Below are 27,669 nucleotides of genomic sequence, written 5' to 3' on the forward strand. Positions count from 1 at the left end.
CTAATAATGATAATAGAATCACAAATCGCTTAGGTGAAATATTGTAACAGAAGCCTGGTCTAAAAAAGTTACTCAAGACAGTTGTTACACTTAACGCTAAAGGTCAGCTGAACAAGTGTACACCTGACAGAAATCTTCCTTATGCAGCTAACATGAGCAGCATTCTATTAACGTTATGTTAACCGTAGCAGAAACAAGACCAAAAGTGTAACAAACAGTTATCCTGTATAGTCAACTATGAACTATATATCGTACACATTCTTCATATCAATAAATTATTAAAATAATGTGGTACAACTGAAACGTTTTTTCAAGGGCTTTGTTACAATAATAATTACACGAATTACGTGATAGAAATAACACCATATCTGTCTGAATAACAACAGTACAAAATTCAAGCTAGCCTAGTGCTATCTTTTCATAGCTAATTACTAATACTAGACCAGCAATTGAATCAATATCAGAGTATAGCAGCTTTACGGATACCACGCAAGTGTTACTAATATTCAAATAATGTACAGTTACTGAGAATACCATAACGTGAAACTGACTATTAGTCTAAGTTTTTCTCAATATACGTCACAACCACTTCAACTGTCTGTGAAAAACGGAAAAAATTCAATCAGACCCAATCCTGTAATTTTAATTAAGTATGTATGTAGATTGTGTTTGTTGTTGCTTTTTTTAAATTTACCAATAAAGGTTATATTTTAATACATCCCAACGCACTCCTCCCACTTCAGACTCTTATATCTTGTCCAATTTTTGCCATTGTCAAATAGGGAAAGAGTGCTATACAGGTGTACATTCCATCAATCCCAGGATTGATAATTTTCGTTAATAACTTTATGTAGGTGGCGGCGGTATAGGGGCGGCAGATTAGGGGTTAATAGGTATAATGTAGGTGGCGGCGGGGTCAGGGAGCAGCGGTTTAGGGGATAATATATTTATTATAGTAGCGGCGGGGTCCGGGAGCGGCGGTTTAGGGGTTAATATATTTATTATAGTTGCGGCGGTTTAGGGGATAATATATTTATTATAGTAGCGGCGGGGTCCGGGAGCGGCGGTTTAGGGGTTAATATATTTATTATAGTTGCGGCGGTTTAGGGGTTAATATATTTATTATAGTAGCGGCGGGGTCCAGGAGCGGTGGTTTAGGGGATAATATATTTATTATAGTAGCGGCGGGGTCCGGGAGTGGCGGTTTAGGGGTTAATATATTTATTATAGTTGTGGCGGTTTAGGGGTTAATATATTTATTATAGTAGCGGCTGGGTCCAGGAGCGGCAGTTTAGGGATTAACATATTTATTATAGTTGTGGGGGGCTCCGGGAGCGGCGGTTTAGGGGTTAATAACTTTATTTAGTTGCGGGGGGCTCCGGGAGCGGCGGTTTAGGGGTTAATAACTTTATTTAGTTGCGGGGGGCTCCGGGGGTGGCGGTTTAGGGGTTAATAACTTTCTTTAGTTGCGGTGGGCTCCGGGGGCGGTGGTTTAGGGGGTTAATAACTTTATTTAGTTGCTGGGGGCTCGGGGAGCGGCGGTTTAGCGGGTATAACAGTATAGTATAGTGTGAGTGCTTAGTGACAGGGTATCAATAAAGCTGGGAAAAAGCCGAAGAGCAGCGAGATCGATGACTGATAAATAACACAGTCCGCTGCTCATCGCTCCGTACTTGGAGCGCGGCTTTTTGAAAGCTTTATTGATAAATTTGGCGAGCGTATTCAGGTCCGTGTCAGTGAGGTTAGTCGAACTTAGGCGGGCGTATTGGGGCCGGCGAATGCAGGTAAGTACGGAGCTTATTAAATAGAGGCCATTGCGTTAATGTATTCAAAAAATTCACACGTTAATTTGTTGTTAATTTATTACTAGATTTTATGTCCCTTTAATTTAAAATACAAGGGTTGATATATAAAGCAAGATTGTTCTGTGTCTATTGAAAATATACACAAACTGATCTATCTATCAAAGGGCTAGATTATGAGTGGAGTACAAATTAACGCTCCCGCTTAAGCGTTAATTGTGCTAGAAGTAAGATTTTTGCCCTCATCAAATTGTTCTCGTATTTTGTGTTAAAATTGTGAATATTTCACATTCCAATGTTCTTCAAATAACATAATATGTTCTATCTATTCATAAATAAATATTTCTACATTTATCTGATTTTTTTTGTACAATATATATATATATATATATATATATATATATATATATATATATACATGCAAGAATATCTATTTAAAAATACATTGAACATATGCTGTGTGCAGAACATTGGAATGTGAAATATTTAAAGTAAATACATAGTTAAAACCTTTATTAAGTATGAATATTGCATACATTTGCTTTTAAATGTCTACACCTACTGTAGTATATACATACATATAAATAAATACATATGTAGACATATTTATAAAAAAGGAATTATTTGCGTGGTAGGTGAGAGTGACCTCTCAACTGCCACTGGGAGGCGCTTAAATATGTTGATATATAGGCCTCTAGTTATCAACGTGTCTACTTACCTGCCTTCGCCGGCCCAATATGCCCACCTAAGCTCGCCTACCATCGCCGCCGCGGACCTGAAAAATCTTGCCAAAGTTATCAAAAAATCTGTCAAAAAGCCACGCACCAAGTACGGGGCGATGAGCAGCGGACTGTGATAGTTATCACTCATCCGATCTCGCTGCTCTTCGGCTTTTTGACAGCTTTATTGACAAGCTGTCACTAAGCACCCACACTAACTATACTGTTCTACCCCCTATACCGGCGCCCCCGGAGCCCCCCGCAACTAAATAAAGTTATTAACCCCTAAACTGCCGCTCCTAGACCCCGCCGCAACTACAATAAATGTATTAACCCCTAAACCGCCGCTCCCGGAGCGAACCACCACCTACATAATACCTAGTAACCCCTATCCTGTCCCCCCTATACTGCCGCCACCTATAATAAATTTATTAACCCCTATCCTGCCGATCCCGTACCCCGCTGCAACTAAATAAATTGTTTAACCCCTAAACCGCCGCTCCCGGACCCCGCCGCCACCTATATTAAACGTATTAACCCCTATTCTGCCCCCCCTTCACCGTCGCCACCTATAATAAATTTATTAACCCCTATCCTGCCCCCCCTACACCGCTGCAACTATAATAAAATTATTAACCCCTAAACCTAAGTCTAACCCTAACACCCCCCTAACTTAAATATTAATTAAATACATCTAAATATTATAACTATTATTAACTAAATTAATCCTATTTAAAACTAAATACTTACCTTTAAAATAAACCCTAATATAGCTACAATATAAATAATAATTATATTGTAGCTATTTTAGGATTTATTTTTATTTTACAAGCAAATTTAAATTTATTTTAACTAGGTACAATAGCTATTAAATAGTTATTAACTATTTAATAGCTACCTAGTTAAAATAAAGAGAATTTTACCTGTAAAATAAAAACTAACCTAAGTTACAATTACACCTAACACTACACTATACTTAAATAAATTATTCCTATTTAAAACTAAATACTTACCTGTAAAATAAACCCTAACGGCTAGATTTAGAGTTCTGCGGCCAAAGGGGTGCGTTAGCTATGCGTGCTTTTTTTCTCCCGCACCTTTTAAATACCGCTGGCATTTAGAGTTCACAGAAGGGCTGCGTTAGGCTCCAAAAAGAGAGCGTATAGCATATTTACCGCCACTGAAACTCTCGATACCAGCGGTACTTACAGACACGGCCAGCTTCAAAAACGTGCTCATGCACGATTCCCCATAGGAAACAATGGGGCTGTTTGAGCTTAAAAAAAACCTAACACCTGCAAAAAAGCAGCGTTCAGCTCCTAACGCAGCTACATTGTTTCCTATGGGGAAACACTTCCTACGTCTGCACCTAACACCCTAACATGCACCCCGAGTCTAAACACCCCTAACCTTACACTTATTAACCCCTAATATGCCGCCCCTGCTATCGCTGACCCTTGCATATTATTATTAACCCCTAATCTGCCGCTCCGTACACCGCCGCCAGCTACGTTATCCCTATGTACCCCTAACATCGCCGACCACTATGTTATATTTATTAACCCCTAATCTGCCGCCCCCGCTATCGCTGACACCTGCATATTATTATTAACACCTAATCTGCCGCTCCGTACACCGCCGCAACATACATTATAGTTATGTACCCCTAATCTGCTGCCCCTAACACCGCCAACCCCTATATTATATTTATTAACCCCTAATCTGCCCCCCACAATGTCGCCGCCAGCTACCTACAATAATTAACCCCTAATCTGCCGACCGGAGCTCACCGCTACTATAATAAATGTATTAACCCCTAAAGCTAAGTCTAACCCTAACACTAACACCCCCCTAAGTTAAATATAATTTAAATCTAACTAAATAAATTAACTCTTATTAAATAAATTATTCCTATTTAAAGCTAAATACTTACCTGTAAAATAAACCCTAATATAGCTACAATATAAATTATAATTATATTGTAGCTATTTTAGGATTAATATTTATTTTACAGGCAACTTTGTATTTATTTTAACCAGGTACAATAGCTATTAAATAGTTAATAACTATTTAATAGTTACCTAGTTAAAATAAAATACCTACATTACCTACAATTAAAGCTAACACTACACTATCAATAAATTAATTAAATACAATACCTACAAATAAATACATTTAAATAAACTAACTAAAATACAAAAAATAAAAAAGAACTAAGTTACAAAAAATAAAAAAATATTTACAAACATTAGAAAAATATTACAACAATTTTAAACTAATTACACCTACTCTAAGCCCCCTAATAAAATAACAAAGACCCCCAAAATAAAAAAATGTCCTACCCTATTCTAAATTAAAAAAGTTCAAAGCTCTTTTACCTTACCAGCCCTGAAAAGGGCCCTTTGCGGGGCATGCCCCAAAGAATTCAGCTCTTTTGCCTGTAAAAAAAACACATACAATACCCCCCCAACATTACAACCCACCACCCACATAACCCTAATCTAACCCAAACCCCCCTTAAATAAACCTAACACTAAGCCCCTGAAGATCTTCCTACCTTATCTTCACCTCGCCGGGTATCACACCGATCCGTCCTTGCTCCGATGTCTTGATCCAAGCCCAAGCGGGGGGCTGAAGATGTCCATGATCCGGCTGAAGTCTTCATCCAAGCGGGAGCTGAAGAGGTCCATGATCCGGCTGAAGTCTTCTATCAACGGCATCTTCAATCTTCTTTCTTCCGGAGCCATCATCTTCCAGCCGACGCGGATGCAACCTCTTCTACCGACGCCTACTCGCCAAATGACGGTTCCTTTAAATTACGTCATCCAAGATGGCGTCCGTCGAATTCCGATTGGCTGATAGGATTCTATCAGCCAATCGGAATTTAGGTAGGAAAATTCTGATTGGCTGATGGAATCAGCCAATCAGAATCAAGTTCAATCCGATTGGCTGATCCGATCAGCCAATCAGATTGAGCTCGCATTCTATTGGCTGTTCCGATCAGCCAATAGAATGCAAGCTCAATCTGATTGGCTGATCGGATCAGCCAATCGGATTGAACTTGATTCTGATTGGCTGATTCCATCAGCCAATCAGAATTTTCCTACCTAAATTCCGATTGGCTGATAGAATCCTATCAGCCAATCGGAATTCGACGGACGCCATCTTGGATGACGTAATTTAAAGGAACCGTCATTCGGCGAGTAGGCGTCGGTAGAAGAGGTTGGATCCGCGTCGGCTGGAAGATGATGGTTCCGGAAGAAAGAAGATTGAAGATGCCGTTGATAGAAGACTTCAGCCGGATCATGGACCTCTTCAGCTCCCGCTTGGATGAAGACTTCAGCCGGATCATGGACATCTTCAGCCCCCCGCTTGGGCTTGGATCAAGACATCGGAGCCAGGACGGATCGGTGTGATACCCGGCGAGGTGAAGATAAGGTAGGAAGATCTTCAGGGGCTTAGTGTTAGGTTTATTTAAGGGGGGTTTGGGTTAGATTAGGGGTATGTGGGTGGTGGGTTGTAATGTTGGGGGGGGGTATTGTATGTGTTTTTTTTACAGGCAAAAGAGCTGAATTCTTTGGGGCATGCCCCGCAAAGGGCCCTTTTCAGGGCTGGTAAGGTAAAAGAGCTTTGAACTTTTTTAATTTAGAATAGGGTAGGGCATTTTTTTATTTTGGGGGTCTTTGTTATTTTATTAGGGGGCTTAGAGTAGGTGTAATTAGTTTAAAATTGTTGTAATATTTTTCTAATGTTTGTAAATATTTTTTTATTTTTTGTAACTTAGTTCTTTTTTATTTTTTGTACTTTAGTTAGTTTATTTAAATGTATTTATTTGTAGGTATTGTATTTAATTAATTTATTGATAGTGTAGTGTTAGCTTTAATTGTAGGTAATGTAGGTATTTTATTTAATTAATTTATTGCTAGTGTAGTGTTAGGTTTAATTGTAACTTAGGTTAAGATTTATTTTACAGGTAATTTTGTAATTATTTTAACTAGGTAACTATTAAATAGTTCTTAACTATTTAATAGCCATTGTACCTGGTTAAAATAAATACAAAGTTGCCTGTAAAATAAATATTAATCCTAAAATAGCTACAATATAATTTTAATTTATATTGTAGCTATATTAGGATTTATTTTACAGGTAAGTATTTAGCTTTAAATAGGAATAATTTATTTAATAAGAGTTAATTTATTTTGTTAGATAAAAATTATATTTAGCTTAGGGGGTTGTTAGGGTTAGGGTTAGAATTAGCTTTAGGGGTTAAAAAATTTATTAGAGTAGCGGTGAGCTCCGGTCGGCAGATTAGGGGTTAATGCTTGAAGTTAGGTGTCGGCGATGTTAGGGAGGGCAGATTAGGGGTTAATACTATTTATTATAGGGTTATTGAGGCGGGAGTGAGGCGGATTAGGGGTTAATAACTTTATTATAGTAGCGGTGCGGTCCGCTCGGCAGATTAGGGGTTAATAAGTGTAGGTAGGTGGCGGCGACGTTGGGGGGGCAGATTAGGGGTTAATAAATATAATATAGGGGTCGGCGGTATTAGGGGCAGCAGATTAGGGGTACATAGGGATAACGTAGCTGGCGGCGGTGTACGGAGCGGCAGATTAGGGGTTAAAAAATTTAATAGAGTGGCGGCGATGTGGGGGGACCTCGGTTTAGGGGTACATAGGTAGTTTATGGGTGTTAGTGTACTTTAGTAGTTAAGAGCTTTATAAACCGGAGTTAGCCCAGAAAGCTCTTAACTCCTGTTTTTTTTCTGCGGCTGGAGTTTTGTCATTAGATTTCTAACGCTCACTTCAGCCACGACTCTAAATACCGGCGTTAGAAAGATCCCATTGAAAAGATAGGATACGCAAATGGCGTAGGGGGATCTGCGGTATGGAAAAGTCGCGGCTGTAAAGTGAGCGTTAGACCCTTTCCTGACTGACTCCAAATACCAGAGGGCGGTAAAAACCAGCGTTAGGAGCCTCTAACGCTGGTTTTGACGGCTACCGCCCAACTCTAAATCTAGCCGTAAGATAGCTACAATGTAATTAATAATTACATTGTAGCTATTGTAGGATTTTTATTTATTTTACAGGTAACTTTGTATTTATTTTAGCTAGTTAGAATAGTTATTAACTATTTAATAACTACCTAGCTAAAAGAAATACAAAATTACCTGTAAAATAAATCCTAACCTAAGTTACAATTAAACACTACACTATCATTAAATTAATTAAATAAATTACCTACAAATAACTACAATTAAATACAATTAAATAAACTAACTAAAGTACAAAAAATTAAAAAAAACTAACGCCTAGATTTAGAGTTTGGCGTTAGCCGTCAAAACCAGCATTAGAGGCTCCTAACGCTGGTTTTGGGCTACTGCTGGTATTTAGAGTCGTGTAGGTAAAGGTCTAACGCTCACTTTGCAGCCGCGACTTTTCCATACCGCAGATCCCCCTACGCCATTTGCGCATCCTATCTTTTCAATGGGATCTTTCTAACGCCGGTATTTAGAGTCTTGGCTGAAGTGAGTGTTAGAAATCTAACGACAAAACTCCAGCCGCAGCAAAAAGCCAGGAGTTAAGAGCTTTCTGGGCTAACGCCGGTTCATAAAGCTCTTAACTACTGTGCTCTAAAGTACACTAACACCCATAAACTACCTATGTACCCCTAAACCGAGGCCCCCCACATCGCCGCCACTCTAATTCATTTTTTTTAACCCCTAATCTACCGACTGCACACCGCCACCACCTACGTTATACTTATGTACCCCTAATCTGCTGCCCCTAACACCGCCGACCCCTATATTATATTTATTGACCCCTAATCTGCCCCCAACGTTGCTGCTACCTTACCTACAAAAATTAACCCCTAATCTGCCGACCGGACGTCACCGCTACTATAATAAAGTTATTAACCCTTAATCCGCCTCACTAACCCTATAATAAATAGTATTAACCCCTAATCTGCCCTCTCTAACATCGCTGACACCTAACTTCAAGTATTAACCCCTAATCTGCCGACCGGACCTCAGCGCTACTCTATTAAATTTATTAACCCCTAAAGCTAAGTCTAACCCTAACACCCCCCTAAATTAAATATAATTTTTATCTTCCGAAATAAATTAACTCTTATTAAATAAATTAATCCTAATTAAAGCTAAATACTTACCTGTAAAATAAACCCTAATATAGCTACAATATAAATTATAATTATATTGTAGCTATTTTAGGATTTATATTTATTTTACAGGCAACTTTGTGTTTATTTTAACCAGGTACAATAGCTATTAAATAGTTAAGAACTATTTAATAGCTACCTAGTAAAAATAATTACTAAATTACCTGTAAAATAAATCCTAACCTAAGTTACAATTAAACCTAACACTACACTATCAATAAATAAATTAAATTAAATACCTACAAGTAAATCCAATTAAATAAACTAACTAAAGTACAAAAAATAAAAAAAGCTAAGTTACAAAAAAATAAAAAAAATATTTACAAACATTAGAAAAATATTACAAAATTTTAAGCTAATTACACCTACTCTAAGCCCCCTAATAAAATAACAAAGCCCCCCAAAATAAAAAAATGCTCTACCCTATTCTAAAATTAAAATAGAAAAGCTCTTTTACCTTACCAGCCCTTAAAAGGGCCTTTCGCGGGGCATGCCCCAAAGAAAACAGCTCTTTTGCCTGTAAAAAATAACATACAATACCCTCCCCCAACATTACAACCCACAACCCACATACCCCTAATCTAACCCAAACCCCCCTTAAATAAACCTAACACTAAGCCCCTGAAGATCATCGGTCCAGGCTCCGACGTCTTCATCCAAGCCCAAGCGGGGCTGAAGAGGTACATGATCCGGCTGAAGTCTTCATCCAAGCGGGGGCTGAAGAGGTCCATGATCTGGCTGAAGTCTTCATCCAAGCAGGAGCTGAAGAGGTCCATGATCCGGCTGAAGTCTTCTATCAAGCAACATCTTCAATCTTCTTTCTTCCGGATCCATCTTCATCCCGCCAACGCGGAACATCCATCATCACCGCCGACTTCCCGACGAATGACGGTTCCTTTAAGGGACGTCATCCAAGATGGCGCCCCTCGAATTCCGATTGGCTGATAGGATTCTATCAGCCAATCAGAATTAAGGTATTTTGCCCGCCTCTGGTACTGATATATAAACCCTAGGATCTAACATAATTCCAAGACCCCATTCTATTGCACATAATCGTTTGGATTGGAATTTTGATTTTGCCAATGTGATACCTCATTTAGATTGAGGTCACACTATGTAAGTAGACACTCTGTACTCTCAATATTTTAATAAAACTGTATTACGGAGTTACGCTATGTAGCTTTCCTTCTTTCTCACCCCATGATTGAAACTGACTGAGAGATTCTCCAGAAAGTCTACACCACACTCCAAAGGAGCACGAACCCTACTTATTGGAACAGAAAAGCCGGGGAAAGAGTCTAACAGTGGATCTTCTAAGCTGAGCATCAGACTTACCTCATACGATTGAGGGTGTCTCCTGTAAGTAGGATTTAAAACCTAACAAGGGATAATTTAGATTGTTTGTGACCAAGAATCGTTTTTGAAACTGAACTTTCTTCTTGAAACTATATATATATATATTTTGTTGCTCTGGCTCAATTTATTTTATTTATTTATTTATTTATTTATTTTATATATTATTATAAGTTTTTTACAAAATCTCACGTTTGAAATTTATGTGACAACCACAGCTTTTATAATATCCACTTTTTCTTTTTTAATTATACATTGTTCTGGGGCACTACTTATTTCAAACCAATCTAGGTATCTGTATAAACTTGTTTTCAGCTGTCTAGAAATAGATTTTACAGGGGATTTTATGTGATGATAAGTTTTGTACATCAATCTTTTTTACTTTAACGGTACATTAGATATACACAATGACACTTTTTTCTTGCCTTCAGTGTGTAAACCAGACTAGATCATTGTATCAGTATATCTAGGGATACAAAATAACAGAAAATAACAGACTATACAGGACATTCTGTTAACTTAATAGTCACATCTTAAATTAATAGCTACAAGCTAAATACAGCAGGTATAGCGCAGTGAAGTGTAATAACTCTTTTCATATAATATGTAGACATATATATATATATATATATATATATATATATATATATATATATATATATATATATATATATATATACACATATACACATATATATATCCATCTTTAGACATGTATATCTATGTATCTCTATAATACAGCTCTTTGCCTGCCTAATTTTTCCTAACAACTGAGACCTCATATCTTTGAGCCTTTATAACTTTTGTGTGCAATATTATTATTGAATTTATTTTAATAGATAGTGTTATTTTGAGTGTAACTGTATTTTGTAGTGTATTTTGTATGTGTTTTGTGAGACTTTGAAGTTTCGCAAAACAGTTAACAAGAGCTCTGAAGTCGCGGTAATCATTCTAGTGTACTTTTAACTCATAATACAATCAGTAAATCCGATGAGCGCAAAACCTCGTGATATACCCCTTATCGCTCAGGTGCAAATCTATGCACTCCAATCGTAATCTTACCCAAGGTATTTTATGTTATCAATAATTTCTCTTTATTTCAAATAAGGTATTTATCAATATTAAAAAAAAAAAATCTTATTAATGTTAAAAAATAGACCAATAGAATAATTTATCAAGAGGAGAACCAAAGTTTTCAGCATATAAGATGTACCTACACAAAAATTCTAAAGGCAAAGTATAAGAAATAGAGATAAAAGGACAAATATTGCCACATACGCTCAAATTATTATTGTGTAATGAGATAGAACTATTGATTTTGCAATTCTGTATATTTGTTCAGTAATAAGCAAAAATGTTTGTATTATATATAGTGATGTCGTGAACCTAAAATTTTGCATTCGCGAACAGCGAACGTGAACTTCCGCAAATGTTTGCGAACCGGCGAACCGGGCAAACCGCCATAGACTTCAATAGGCAGGCGAATTTTAAAACCCACAGGGACTCTTTCTGGCCACAATAGTGATGGAAAAGTTGTTTCAAGGGGACTAACACCTGGACTGTGGCATGCCGGAGGGGGATCCATGACAAAACTCCCATGGAAAATTACATAGTTGATGCAGAGTCTGGTTTTAATCCATAAAGGGCATAAATCACCTAACATTCCTAAATTGTTTGGAATAACGTGCTTTAAAACATCAGGTATGATGTTGTATCGATCAGGTAGTGTAAGGGTTACGCCCGCTTCACAGTGACAGACCAAACTCCCCGTTTAACGCACCGCACTGCATTATTCTAGGGCCAAAGCGAAACACAGTACCACGACCACGATGGCCCCTGCAGGGTGGCCTGCCTCTGCCTGTCATTTTTTTTTCGATTAGTGGTACTATTCGTGCAAGCTACTGTGACAACAGATATGAATGGCACTGTGCACTGGCAGAAGTTGGCAGAGTAGACGCTGTAGGCCTGACACACATTCTTGCAGACAACTAACTGCTATTCAATCTATTACAGTCAAAATTGTATATTTTTTTTAAATGTACACTACTGTTACACCAGATATGAGTTGCACTGGTGTGACATTGCGCCCTGGCAGGCCCTGAAACGCACACGTGTGAAGGAAACTGCTATTATTTCACAGTCAAATTTCTAGTTTTTTTTTAACCCCTTAATGACCGAGGACGTACGCCATATGTCCTCAGAAAAAATACAGTTAACGCCTGAGGATGTATGGCGTACGTCCTCGGGTTTGGAAAGCATCTGGAAGCGATCCTGATCGCTTCCAGCTGCTTTCCGGTAATTGCAGGATGCCTCGATATCGAGGCATCCTGCAATAACAAATTTTACCCCTCCGGTGCAGAGAGGGCCACTCTGTGGCCCTCTCTGCACCGGGCATCGATGGCCGCATTCGTTGGTGGGTGGGAGCTGAAGTGGGAGGTGGGTGGGCGGCCATCAATGCGGTCCTTGTCAGAGAGGGGGGCGGGATCGGGATCACTGGGGGCGCGCGCTCGTGCACGGGAGGAGGCGGGCGGGCGCGTGCACGGGGTGGGAGCGGGTGGGAACCGCTACACTACAGAAAAAAATGTTTTTAAAAGTGGGAGAAAGGGGTGCAAAATATTTAGTACTTGGAAATCTAAGTGATCTGGGAGCGGGTGGGGGATTGGTCTTGGGGGGGGAAGCTACACTACAGAAAAATGAAATAAAAATAAAAAAACAAACATTTTATTTGCAAACTGGGTACTGACAGACAGCTGCCAGTACCCAATATGGCCCCCAATAAGGCAGATTGGGAGGGTTAGGAAGCTGTTTTGGGGGGATCAGGGAGGTTGGGGGCTAAGGGGGGGATCCTACACAACAGCATATGTAAATATGCTAAAAATATATATATTAAAAAAAAGATACCTTTTATTTTAGTACTGGCAGACTTTCTGCCAGTACTTAAGATGGGGGGGACAATTTTGGGGTGGGGGAGGGAAGAGAGCTCTTTGGGAGGGATCAAGGGGTCTGATGTGTCAGGTGGGAAGCTGATCTCTACACTAAAGCTAAAATTAACCCTGCAAGCTCCCTACAAGCTACCTAATTAACCCCTTCACTGCTGGACATAATTCATGTGTTGTGGGCAGTTGCATTTAGTGACCTTCTAACTACCAAAAAGCAACGCCAAAGCCATATATGTCTGCTATTTCTGAACAAAGGGGATCCCAGAGAAGCATTTACAACCATTTGTGCCATAATTGCACAAGCTGTTTGTAAATAATTTCAGTGAGAAACCTAAAGTTTGTGAAAAAGTTGACTATTTTTTTTAATTTGATTGCATTTGGCGGTGAAATGATGGCATGAAATATACCAAAATGGGCCTAGATCAATACTTGGGGTTGTCTACTACACTACACTAAAGCTAAAATTAACCCTACAAGCTCCCTAATTAACCCCTGCACTGCTGAGCATAATACACGTGTGGTGCGCAGCGGCATTTAGCGGCCTTCTAATTACCAAAAAGCAATGCCAAAGCCATATATGTCTGCTATTGCTGAAAAAAGGGGATCCCAGAGAAGCATTTACAACCATTTGTGCCATAATTGCACAAAATGTTTGTAAATGATTTCAGTGAGAAACCTAAAATGTGGAAAAATTTAAAGTTTTTTTTTTATTTGATCGCATTTGGCGGTGAAATGGTGGCATGAAATATACCAAGATGGGCCTAGATCAATACTTTGGGTTGTCTACTACACTACACTAAAGCTAAAATTACCCCAAAAAGCTCCCTACATGCTCCCTAATTAACCCCTTCACTGCTGGACATAATACACATGTGGTGCGCAGTGGCATTTAGCGGCCTTCTAATTATCAAAAAGCAACGTCAAAGCCATATATGTCTGCTATTTCTGAACAAAAGGGATCCCAGAGAAAAATGTACAACCATGTATGCCATAATTGCACAAGCTATTTGTAAATAATTTCAGTGAGAAACCTGAAGTTTGTGAAAAAATTTGTGAAAAAAGTGAACAATTTTTTTTATTTGATCGCATTTGGTGGTGAAATGGTGGCATGAAATATACCAAAATGGGCCTAGATCAATACTTTGGGATGTCTTCTAAAAAAATATATATATACATGTCAAGGGATATTCAGGGATTCCTGACAGATATCAGTGTTCCAATGTAACTAGCGCTAATTTTGGAAAAAAATGGTTTGGAAATAGCAAAGTGCTACTTGTATTTATGGCCCTATAACTTGCAAAAAAAGCAAAGAACATGTAAACATTGGGTATTTCTAAACTCAGGACAAAATTTAGAAACTATTTAGCATGGGTGTTTTTTGGTGGTTGTAGATGAGTAACATATTTTGGGGGTCAAAGTTAGAAAAAGTGTGTTTTTTCCATTTTTTCCTCATATTTTATAAAGTTTTTTATAAGAAATTATAGGATATGATGAAAATAATGGTATCTTTAGAAATTCCATTTAATGGCGAGAAAAACGGTATATAATAAGTGTGGGTACAGTAAACGAGTAAGAGGAAAATTACAGCTAAACACAAACACAGCAGAAATGTAAAAATAGCCCTGGTCCCAAACGGACAGAAAATGGAAAAGTGCTGTGGTCATTAAAGGGTTAATGTACACTACTGTTACACCAGATATGAGTTGCACTGGTGTGACACTGGAGGAAACTGACTGCTATTATTTCACAGTCAAAAAAGTGTTGTTTTTTTAAATGTACTCTACTGTTACACTAGATATGAGTGGTGGCACTGGGCAAGTGGGCACAGTATACACTGTGAGCCTGACACACACGCTGGCAGGCAGACAACTGCAATTAGATTACACAGGGAAAAAAAAAAGGAAAAAAAGGGCTTTTTGGGGTGCTGTCCTTACAGCAGAGATCAGATGAGTCCTTCAGGACTGTAGTGGACACTGAATACACTAGCCTAGCTATCGATTTCCCTATTAAATCAGCAGCAGCTACACTGTCCCTCCTCTCACTAAGAATGCAGCTTCCAAATGAATCTAAAATGGATGCTGTCCAGGAGGTAGAAGGGTCTGGGAGGGAGGGTCTGCCGCTGATTGGCTGTAATGTGTCTGCTGACTGTGAGGTACAGGGTCAAAGTTTTACTCAATGATGACGAATAAGGGGCGGATCGAACATCGCATATGTTCGCCCACCGTGGAGAACGCGAACATGCTATGTTCGCCGGGAACTATTCGCCGGCAAACTATTCGCGACATCACTAATTATATAATCATAACTTCCAGGACCTCAAATAATTATAGTGAGTTAGCACTTTTTTCATGTTTTGCACCATTTAGCTTTTTTTTTTGCATTTTTTTTTACAAACCAATTTAGTCTACATACATAAAATATAAGCATTTGAAAAGTAGTGATTTTACACAGGTTCAAATATTTGAAAAATAATGTTGATGCAATACAAGGCTGCAGATCCTTTGCAGTAGATTGCACAAGGAACTGTATAACTTCCTCACTTTTTGGTCATAGGATTTTTTTAAATCATCCCCTAAAAAATGCTCAGTTGATGCTCACAGCTTCTTGACGTTTATGTGGCAATGTTAGAAGCTAGAGCTGGAGCATTGGAAGAATGGCCGGATTTCTTTTTCCAACTTTTAGTATATATATAAAGCATATAAAAAATAAGACAAATTCTATCTTTAAAAAGTGTGTCTTCTCTGTTCGAATCATTGTATTCTTTAATTTGAGATAATTAATAATCACCTAGATTACAAGTTGTGCATTATGAGTCAAATAGCACCGTTGTGGCCCATAACGCATCATTTTCCCTAACACAGCCATTACAAGTCTTGTCGGTATAGGTGAACCGCAAGCCTTTTAGCCTGTAACGCAATGTCAGTATCGCACTCGTAAAAATGACGTTTTTTAATGGGATTACCATAGCGCCGTTATTACGAGTTTTGCGGTCTGGCCAAAAAGCGAACGTTACAGCCTAAAACGACAAGATCCGTAGCACCATCTAAAGTCAGTAGTTATGAGTTTTACATTACAAATTGGAATTAGCCAATAGAATGAGAGCTGCTTAAATCCTATTGGCTGATTTGAACAGCCAATAGGATTTTAGCAGCCCTAATTCCTATTGGCTGATTCAAACTTTTCAGCCAATAGGTATGCAAGGGACGCCATCTTGAATCGCGTCCCTTGCATTGAAGATTCAGTGTATGGCGACGACCATATGAAGAGGATGCTCCGCGCCAGATGTCTTCAGGATGGACCCGCTCTGCACCTCCGGGATCAAGATAGAAAATGCCGCCGGGATGAAGATTGAAGAGGCCGTCTGGATGAAGACTTCTCGCTGCCTGGATCAGGACTTCAACTCCGGGATGAAGATCGTTCAAGCGGGACTTCAAAAACTGTAAGTGGATCATCAGGGGGTTAGTGTTAGGCTTTTTTAAGGGTTTTGTGGGTGTTTTTTTTAGTTTAGGGTTTGGTCAGTAAAAGAGCTAAATGCCCTTTTAAGGGCAATGCCCATACAAATGCCCTTTTTTCAGGGCAATGGGTAGCTTAGTTTTTTTAGAATTAGGTTTTTATTTTGGGGGGAGGGTTGGGTGGTGGGTTTGTGTTTTTTTACAGGTAAAAGAGCTGATATCTTTGGGGCAATGCCCCACAAAAGGCCCTTTTAAGGGCCATTGGTAGTTTATTTTAGGCTAGGGTTTTTTTTTATTTTGGATGGGCTTTTTTATTTTGATAGGGCTATTAGATTAGGTGTAATTCTTTTTTTATTTTGGATAATTTCGTTTCTTATTTTTTGGTGTATGTTATTTTTTGTAACTTAGTATTTTTTTGTAATTAGATAGTTTGTAATTTTTAGAGTAGTGCTAGGATTTTTGGGGGGCATTAGGTTTAGGGGTTACTAGTTTAAATTAGGTTTTTTTTCAATGTGATGGCCTTCGGTTTAGGGGTTAATAGTTGAATTAATATATTTTGTTGTGGGGGCTTTCGGTTTAGGGGTTAATAGGTTTATTATAGTGGCGGCGGTGTAGGGCTTAATAACTTTAATATAGTGGGGGTGATGTGGGCGGATGGCAGATTAGGGGTTAATAAAATTTAAATAGTGTTTGCGATGCGGGAGGGTGGCGGTTTAGGGGTTAATATGTTAATTATAGTGGTGACAATGTTGGGGAGCGGCGGAATAGGCAATGTCGGGAGCGGAAGATTAGGGGTTAAAAAATTTAAAATAGTGTTTGCGATGCAAGAGGGCCTCGGTTTAGGGGTTAATAGGTAGTTTATGGGTGTTAGTGTACTCTTTAACACATTAGTTAAAGTGAACGTTACAGCCTAAAACTACAAGATCTGTAGCACCATCTAAAGTCAGTAGTTATGAGTTTTACGTTACAAATTCAAATTAGCCAATAGAATGAGAACTGCGTAAATCCTATTGGCTGATTTGAACAGCCAATAGGATTTTAGCAGCCCTAATTCCTATTTGCTGATTCAAACTTTTCAGCCAATAGGAATGCAAAGGACGCCATCTTGAATCGCTTCCCTTGCATTGAAGATTCAGTGTATGGCGACGACCATATGAAGAGGATGCTCCGTGCCAGATGTCTTCAGGATGGACCTGCTCCGCATCTCCAGGATCAAGATAGAAGATGCCGCCGGGATGAAGATTGAAGAGGCCGTCTGGATGAAGACTTCTCGCTGCCTGGATCAGGACTTCAACTCCGGGATGAAGAGCGTTCAAGCGTGACTTCAAAAATTGTAAGTGGATCATCAGGGGGTTAGTGTTAGGCTTTTTTAAGCGTTTTGTGGGTGTTTTTTTTAGTTTAGGGTCTGGGCAGTAAAAGAGCTATATGCCCTTTTAAGGGCAATGCCCATACAAATGCCCTTTTCAGGGCAATGGGTAGCTTAGGTTTGTTAGATAGTTGTTGTTTTTTCTTTTGTGGGTTTGGGGGGGTGGGGTTTGTAATGTTAGTGTGGGTTTGTAATTTTTTTCATAAACAACAAAACCCTGCTGCAACTAAATAAAGTTATTAACCCCTAAACCGCCAGCCCCCACATCGCAACAACCTAAATTAAACTATATTAACCCCTAAACCTAACCCTAACGTAACCCTAATCCTTACTCTAAACCTAACCCTAACTCTAACACCAAGGGCAAAGTAGGAGCGTCGTCTTCATAAGAAGAGTGGCTTAACTGCGGCGTAGAAATGTATTATATATGCAAGTGTAACTTTATATAGAACATGCATACAGTACTTGGCTATATGTCTGACCATGTGCAATTACAGGATGCGCAAATATTATCAGTTAGATTCATTTATAGCTGTTATATTCAATTATAAGCAAGAGCACGTACTTGAGAAACTTATTAAACAAAAAGTTATACACAAATCAACAGAAGGTGCAAAATCAAAAAATTTAAAAAAATTAAACAATAGAGAAATAAATCATAAAGGCTCCACGGTGTGTGATCGTGCACAGTGTGCTAGAAATAAGTGGTTTGTGAAATAAATGTGACTAATCTAGAAGTCAAAACATTATAGCTACTTGTATATAAAAAAAGTAACATATTTAAAAGAAAAAGAAAAAGAGTGCCTTAAGGCTACTTTGTGAAAAATGCAACACTGTCTATTGTAGATCACTGCATGTGCTAACAAACATTTAATGTTATAAGAAATTTAATGTTATAAGAAATATAATGTTATAGGAAATAGTGGCTAATAAGAGCTGAGATCAGAATAGAAAGTCGAAAAATAATAAGGAGTGATGTCTAAAAGAGTGTAATGTCTCTTGATCTAATAGTTAATAATTGAGAATATCAGTCTTGGCAGGTATCTGATAAACATACAACTAGTAATATAATAGTTTACTCTTAACCCTTTATTGGATAACATGCAGAATGAGTATGATATATCTCATAAGTCTCATAAACATATTGATGTAGTAGAACGTATTAGAATGTAATAGCGTACAGTAATATAACAGAGCATATAAAAATGTGATAACATATGACAGTATTATAACATGTATTAAACGTGGTAATTGCTGCAGCAATAAAAACAACTCAGAGCTTAAAAAATTAAAAAATGTATTATAAAAATGCAAATGCAACAATAAAAAATATGAAAATGCCAAATGGAGAGAACAAAAAGTTCTGAACAAATCCAAATGCTGAAGGCTGATCTGTAGTAGAGAATCAAGGGTAATTTGGATCCGGAGATCTAAAAGGAAACAAGAAATACAACCAGAAGTCTGCTACTAGGACAAAGCTCGTAAATGGAAATGTGCTCATCGTATGTCAGGCTGGTATGTCGAATGGGGGTCTGTCTATGCGTTTCAGCCTGGAGGGCCCTTTATCAAGACTATACCAGCATGTGTATCTTTGAAGTATTTAAAGGCTAGTTTAGCCTATCAGAACCAAGGAGAGGTGACAAATTTTGGCGCCGTCAGAAATATGGGTGTGCGAGGTTTTGACCAATGAGTAAGTATAGAGTAATGGCGGACATTTATAATATGGGCAAGGTTATATTTTTAGTAGTTCTTTAGTGTGGTTTAAAATAATATATAGATCTAATGTTGTGGCGGCCATCTTTAAATGAGGTCATAATGGCCATCTTTGAAATGGGCAAAGGGACATTAGTGTGGGCAGTTTACTGAAATACATGGCTGAGAGCAATTTGTTGGCGGCCATTTTTAAATGAGGTTATTGCGGCCATCTTTGAAATGGGCAAAGTGACATTATTGTGGGCAGTGTACTAAAAGACATGGCTAAGAGCAAAGTGTTAGCAGTTATACTAAACTAAAATTGAAATGTAGAGTGGAAGAGAAGAATATAAAGAATATATATAAATCCTAACATTTAGATATGTGTCCGCAATTATGTGGATCAATCTATCATTAAAAATATATATATAAAAATATAGATAGCTGGAAAAAGATATTGCTGAAAGAGGATGTTATGACTTACAACTGAAATATCAGATATAGACAACACCCTACAGTATATTTAACAAAAAATATATACTACATTCATCTAGGGTGGTTTAGATAGATCCATGTATTATGGGCACTTTTTAGACCTAGTCTGAAAGGTGAGACACACTTTTACAAATTATACGGAGCCTTTCATTATAAGTAGAGCATAACACTATGCTATACTTGTACATAAAAAATGATAAATGAAATAAATACATAAGCTGATAACATAAAATAAATAAATTGGAGATATATATTTGCAGACAAGTGTAAAAATAATATAAAAATAATATGTATTTAAAATAAATAAACATATGGATAAACATATTTACCATACTTGATTAAGGATCAAAATTATAGAAATATGTAGAAGAATATATAAAGCTGTCTAGCCTAAAGCTTGCAAGGTGTATAGGTGTACTTTCTGAAGTGATAGAGCATTTCATGGTGTTTACATGAAAGGAGAGTATAATAAACCTATGTGTAATGTGAAGTGCTTAACGTTCCAGGAGCACAAAAAAACGCAGCAACGTTTCGGACTACATAATCATGCTATACATACATCACTTCCTCTTTCACCTTATATACCCTAAAGGACACACCTACTTTACATCAATTAACTCTCAATGTACCATAAACATTGTTAAATTTCATATGTAGATATCTTAACAATTTTCTTAAAATTACTATATATACAATATCACTTTTTTTCTCCTAAACAAAAGAGAAATAAAACAATACACAGTTATTTGGAGAGATCAATATATATCAAAAACCATATTTTTAATATTTTACAAAAATTCAAAATATGTAAATATGTAGTAATAACCATTCTATGAGACTGATATTCTCAAAAATGTATTCCCTTACTCATAAGTAAACAACTCTATTTTTCATTAAAAAATTCCAAGTACAATCTTTCATAAGAATACTGACAGGTCATAATCCTTATTCATACCCATTGGTGTTAATGAGTTCAAATTAAATATCCAGAATGCCTCTCTTTGTTTAAGGTACTGCTCTCTATCGCCCCCTCGTCTACAAGGGGGAATATGCTCTATTACTTGGAATCTAAGTTGACTAACTCTATGTTGGGCCTCTAAAAAATGAGTTGCTACTGGGGGTTTTAAATTTTTTCTCCTAATACTCGATTTATACTCAGTAATCCTATCCCTTACCCTACGGATTGTTTCACCAATGTAAATAAGCCCACACGGGTATTTAAGGAGATATATTACAAAGTCAGTATTATAGGTCATGAAATCTTTAATCCAAATTTTTTCCCAGATTGAGGATGAACAAAATTTGGCCCCTTAATATGTTATTACAATGTGAGCATCCCAGACAGGTGTAACAACCCCTATTTTTTTCTGTTATATAATTTTGTCTGTTTTGTTTTCGCAGAGCCAATATCAGCTTTCACCAAGGTATCTCTTAAGTTAACCCCTCTTCTATAAGCTGGCATTGGAAAATTTTGGAACTCTGGTATATTCGGATTACAATTCTTTAAAATGTACCAATGTCTACAAATAATCTTCTGAATTTTGATACTTAATTCATTATATTTAGACACAAATACTATCATGTCTTTACTCTTTTCCTTGATTATTACCTGTGGTTTTAACACATTATCTCTGGGGATCTCCATAACATTTCTAATCCCTTTCTCAATTAATTCTCTGTCATATCCCCTGTCAATAAAGAGATTAGCCATTTCCCTAAATCTTTCTTCACTTCTTTTGTCATCTGACACAATGCGGCGAACCCACAAAAATTGACTTTTGAGAAGGGAATTCTTTAAGGACTGAGGATGAGCACTATTATCCAATAGTAAATTGTTTCTATCAGTGCTTTTTTTGTATAGGTCCACCCTAATTCTTCCATTCTCTTTAATCACCAGGGTATCTAAGAATGCCAAATTTTCCTCACTGTGGACCAATGTGAATTTGATATTCAATGTTGCTGATTTTAATATCTCTACAAATTGCAATAGGCTTCCAATGTCGCCCAGCCATATGCCAAACACATCATCAATATAGCTGAATTTTGATACTTAATTCATTATATTTAGACACAAATACTATCCTGTCTTTACTCTTTTCCTTGATTTTTACCTGTGGTTTTAACACATTATCTCTGGGGATCTCCATAACATTTCTAATCCCTTTCTCAATTAATTCTCTGTCATATCCCCTGTCAATAAAGAGATTACCCATTTCCCTAAGTCTTTCTTCACTTCTTTTGTCATCTGACACAATGCGGCGAACCCACAAAAATTTACTTTTGGGAAGGGAATTCTTTAAGGACTGAGGATGAGCACTATTATCCAATAGTAAATTTTTTCTATCAGTGCTTTTTTTGTATAGGTCCACCCTAATTCTTCCATTCTCTTTAATCACCAGGGTATCTAAGAATGCCAAATTTTCCTCACTGTGGACCAATGTGAATTTGATATTCAATGTTGCTGATTTTAATGTCTCTACAAATTGCAATAGGCTTCCAATGTCGCCCAGCCATATGCCAAACACATCATCAATATAGCGCCACCACGTGGCGCCATATTGCTTAAATAAATTGTTATTATATACTAATTTCTCTTCATATATACTCATGAAAATGTTGCCATATGTAGGGGCGATATTGGAGCCCATTGCTGTACCCTGTTTTTTTTATATAAAATTGATCCTGGAATAAAATTTCATTGCATCTTAATATGATGTCTAATAATTTCAATATCAATTCCTTTAACTCTCTGGTGTATAGTTTAGAGTCAGCCATTATCTTTTTTACAGCTCCCACACCCCCATCATGACTGATGGAGGTATAGAGGCTGGAGACATCCATACTAAATAAAATACATTTGTTCAAAGGGACAGAAATATTTTCCAATTTATTTAAGAAGTCTCCAGTGTCCTTGATATATGATTGGGATTCAATCACAAACCTCCTTAGTATTCGATCTAAATATATTGAAACATTTGAGAACACACAGTCCACGCCTGCCACAATTGGGCAGCCTGGGGTTTTTAACAAATTTTTATGGACTTTCGGTAATACCTGCAATAAAGATTTGGTAAATATTACCTGTTGGTGTGCTGCTATTCTTTGAACGTTTGGATATTTATACATGGTTGTGCATTGCCCTGCTATAGGTTGCACCCAAAATTTCCACAGTGTGCTGGACTTTCTGCTTGTTTGTTTAATGTGAACTGCTTCCCATGGTGAGGGTTCTAGTAATAGAATAAATAAATCAAATTTAAAAACAAATGAGAAGACTGCCTCTATGCTGATGGTCAATTGCATATAGGTGTTTTTTGTACTTCTATTAAGTGTTACAGAAGATGTGCCACTTCAAAGTCTGCATTTAGACCCTTAGGGTACAGACAGTCTAGTTCGAAGATCCATTTATATTCATTTAAAGGGACACTCAGGTCAAATTAAATTTTCATGATTCAGATACAGCATGTAATTTTAAACAACTTTCCAATTTACTTCCATTAAAAAAAATGTGCACAGTCTTTTATTTTTATACTTTTTGAGTCACCAGCTCCTACTAAGCATGTGCAAGAATTCACAGACTATACGTATATGCATTTGTGATTGGCTGATTGCCATCACATGGTACAGGGGGAGTGGAAATATACATAACTTTGAAATTTGTTTGAAAAAAATCTACTAATCATTTTAAATTCAGAGTAAATGCTATTGTAATGTCTTGTTATCTTGCATTTGTTGATTATGCAAATCTACTGTGTTTACTGGTCCTTTAATAGAAGAATTTTCTCTAAGTCTCCTCATCTTCAATTTTTTGTACTTTTTGGAACCCTGTATATTTGAGAGCCTTAATATCACCATTGTGTTTATCTCGGAAGTGTTTATATAAAGGTACTTCATCTTTATTGCCTTCTATCTTCAGGATATGTTCCCTGATTCGATCTCTTAAGGGCCTGCAGGTCTGACCCACATACTGCAGGCCACAGGAACATTCTAGTAGGTAAACAATACCTTTGTCCTTACAGAGGATCATCTGCTGGATTTTGAACTTTTCTTTTGTGACATGTGACTGTACGTTTTGGGTCCTAATACTATGCTTACATGCTTTGCATGTGTGGCAAGGGAAAAAACCTTTAAGGTTGGTGCCTTGTATGCTTCTCACTGTGTCAGGTTTTTCCCACTTACACTGGAAGCTAGAATGGTTTTCAAGTTTCGTGTCTTTGTATATATGAAATGTGGTCTTTCGCTGAGTGTTTCACCAATGACTGTCTTCTTTTAACACGTTCCAGTGTCTCTTAATGATCCTTTCAATTCTGTATTTATTCTGACTATTTTCAGTAATAAATGGAATGTCCATAGTGTCTGTCTCTGGCTGTTTGGCTTTGATGTTATAGTTGAGGTTATTTTGAACAATTTTGTCCACTTCCTTTACTGTTTTTTTATCTTGTCCATATTATAACCTCTTTCCTCAAACCTCTTCAATAAAATCTGGGACTGTTTCAACCATACTTCTTTTTAGGAGCACTTCTTCCTTACCCTCATCAGCTGGCCCTTTGGTATGTTTTCAATCCAATTCTGATGATGGCAGCTGGTTTGGTGTAGATAGTTTGTGCAGTCGACCGGCTTGAAATAGATAGATGTGTTAATTGTTCCTTTGGAGGAATCTATACTCACATCCAGGAAATTGAATTGGTGTTTAGAATATTGATATGTAAATTGTAGGTTGTAAATGTTGTCACTTTAAAGGTATGTTAAAGATCTTTGATACTCCCTTTCCATATCATTAGGATATCATCTATGTACCTGCAATAGAGGACCAAGTCCCCATGGTTCTGATAGGCTAAACTAGCCTTTAAATACTTCAAAGATACACACGCTGGTATAGTCTTGATAAAGGCCCCTCCAGGCTGAAACGCATAGACAGACCCCCATTCGACATACCAGCCTGACATACGATGAGCACATTTCCATTTACAAGCTTTGTCCTAGTAGCAGACTTCTGGTTGTATTTCTTGTTTCCTTTTAGGTCTCTGGATCCAAATTACCCTTGATTCTCTACTACAGATCAGCCTTCAGCATTTAGATTTGTTCAGAACTTTTTGTTCTCTCCATTTGGCATTTTCATATTTTTTATTGTTTGGCATTTTTATAATACATTTTTTTTTTCATTTTTTCATTTTTTAAGCTCTGAGTCGATTTTATTGCTGCAGCAATTACCACGTTTAATACATGTTATAATACATTCATATGTTATCACATTTTTATATGCTCTGTTATATTACTGTACGCTATTACATTCTAATACGTTCTACTACATCAATATGTTTATATGAGACTTATGAGATATATCATACTCATTCTGCATTTTATCCAATAAAGGGTTAAGAGTAAACTATTGTATTACTAGTTGTATGTTTATCAGATACCTGCCAAGACTGATATTCTCAATTATTAACTATTAGATCAAGAGACATTACACTCTTTTAGACATCACGCCTTATTATTTTTCGACTTTCTATTCTGATCTCAGCTCTTATTAGCCACTATTTCCTTTTACACTATATTTCTTATAACATTAAATTTCTCATAACATTAAATGTTTGTTAGCACATGCAGTGATCTACAATAGACAGTGTTGCATTTTCACATTGCTACAAAGTAGCCTTAAGGCACTCTTTTTCTTTCCATTTTAAATATGTTACTTTTTTTATATACAAGTAGCTATAATGTTTTGACTTCTAGATTAGTCACATTTATTTTACAAACCACTTATTTCTAGCACACTGTGCACGATCACACACCGTGGAGCCTTTATGATTTATTTCTCTATTGTTTAATTTTTTTAATTTTTTGATTTTGCACCTTCTGTTGATTTGTGTATAACTTTTTGTTTAATAAGTTTCTCAAGTACGTGCTCTTGCTTATAATTGAATATAACAGTTATAATTGAATCTAACTGATAATATTTGCGCATCCTGTAATTGCACATGGTCAGACATATAGCCAAGTACTGTATGCATGTTCTATATAAAGTTACACTTGCATATATAATACATTTCTACGCCGCAGTTAAGCCACTCTTCTTATGAAGACGGCGCTCCTACTTTGCCCTTGGTGTTAGAGTTAGGGTTAGGTTTAGGGTTAGGATTAGGGTTACGTTAGGGTTAGGTTTAGGGGTTAATATAGTTTAATTCAGGTTGTTGCGATGTGGGGGCTGGCAGTTTAGGGGTTAATAACTTTATTTAGATGCAGCGATGTTGGGGAGTGGCGGAATAGGGGTTAATAACTTTAATATAGTTGCAGAGATGTTGGGGTGCAGCAGATAAGGGGTTAATAATTTTATTTAGGTAGTGGCGATATCGGGAGCTGCAGATTAGGGGTTAATAACTGTAGGAAGTAGTCAGCGATGTCAGGGGCAGCAGATTAGGGGTGTTTAGACTCTGGGTTTATTTTAGGGTGCTAGGTTTAAACTGTATTTTCTTTTTCCCCCTAGACATCAATGGGGCTGCGTTACGGAGCTTTTGTTTCCGCGACCGCAGGTGTTAGACTTTTTTTGCCGGCTCTCCCCATTGATGTCTATCGGGAAAGTGTGCACGAGCACATTAAAACACAGCTTGTTTTTGGTGCAGTATGGAGCTCAAAATCTCCATAATGTCCGACACAAGCCGTTTTTTTAAACTTGTAATGGCAGCGTTATAGGAGGTTAAATAACGCAACTTTTTTGTGTTCTTTACTTTCCCTATAGCGTTCAAAACTCATAATCTTGGTGAATGTTTGATAGAGAAACCACATATTTCTTCACATCACTTGTATATAGTGCTGATAACCTTTCTTTTTTCTCTTATAGTTTCAGAAATTGCTTCAAAACTGAGAGAGTTGGAGAATTCTACAAAGAGTAAGATAAATACTTCTACACATTACTTAATTCTATTGCTGTAGAAAGATGCCCCAGAATAATGTTACATATCTAATGTACATAGAAAATATCATTATTTCCATAAGGGTGCAGAGAAGCTTTGAACAGCCGAGTTATATCATGAGAAAATAAAAAAATACTATAATGTACATTTACATTTCTGTTATTACATTGTGAATGTTTGAAATGGACAACATTAGTTTTACATAAACACTTTAAATGTGGGATTTGCAGCCAAGATGTTCCCTAGGATACATTAGCAAGAACAAGGTCTATATATTGACATAGTTAAGGGACAAACCTTGCCTTTTTTGACGGCCAATTCGTTTTTTTTCAGCTCATAGCAAGCACAGTAATACTTTTTAGTTAACATCTGGATGCCATAATTAGAAACTATTTATTATAAAGCTCTAATATTATGGTCAATACTATGGGGTAGATTTAATAAGCAGCGATTGCTGCTATCTACCCAAGCAATCAAGTTTCTGCCTTGCCGGAAACAGAAGTTAAGAAGCAGCGGTCGTAAGACACCCCCTGCTAGCGCCCGATTGGACTAGAAATGCTTGTGCAATGTTAAATGCAGACAGAATCATGTCTGCCCAGCATAAGATAAATTGACCACAATACACCAAAAAAATATTTTGTTGAGGATTTTTTAAAAACCAAAAATTGTCAGGTTACCTATATGTGTGTGTGTGTGTATATACTGTATACTGTATATATATGTGTGTGTGTGTGTATGTATATACTGTATACTGTATATATGT

The 27,669-nt window shown here is 37.2% G+C and overlaps 1 protein-coding gene across 4 annotated transcripts in view; it reads left to right on the top strand.

Moving 5' to 3' along the window:
- Nucleotides 1–27,669, top strand: part of LOC128663538 (F-box/LRR-repeat protein 12) — a 495,942-nt gene that overhangs the window by 204,720 nt on the left and 263,553 nt on the right. For all 4 annotated transcript variants that reach the window (XM_053717912.1, XM_053717913.1, XM_053717914.1 and 1 more), the window contains exon 8: nucleotides 26,834–26,881. In XM_053717912.1, coding sequence (XP_053573887.1) covers nucleotides 26,834–26,881 — 48 coding nt within the window. The remainder of the gene's footprint in view (nucleotides 1–26,833; nucleotides 26,882–27,669) is intronic.

Source organism: Bombina bombina, chromosome 6 (assembly GCF_027579735.1).
Source record: "Bombina bombina isolate aBomBom1 chromosome 6, aBomBom1.pri, whole genome shotgun sequence".
Classification (NCBI taxonomy): Eukaryota; Metazoa; Chordata; class Amphibia; order Anura; family Bombinatoridae; genus Bombina; species Bombina bombina.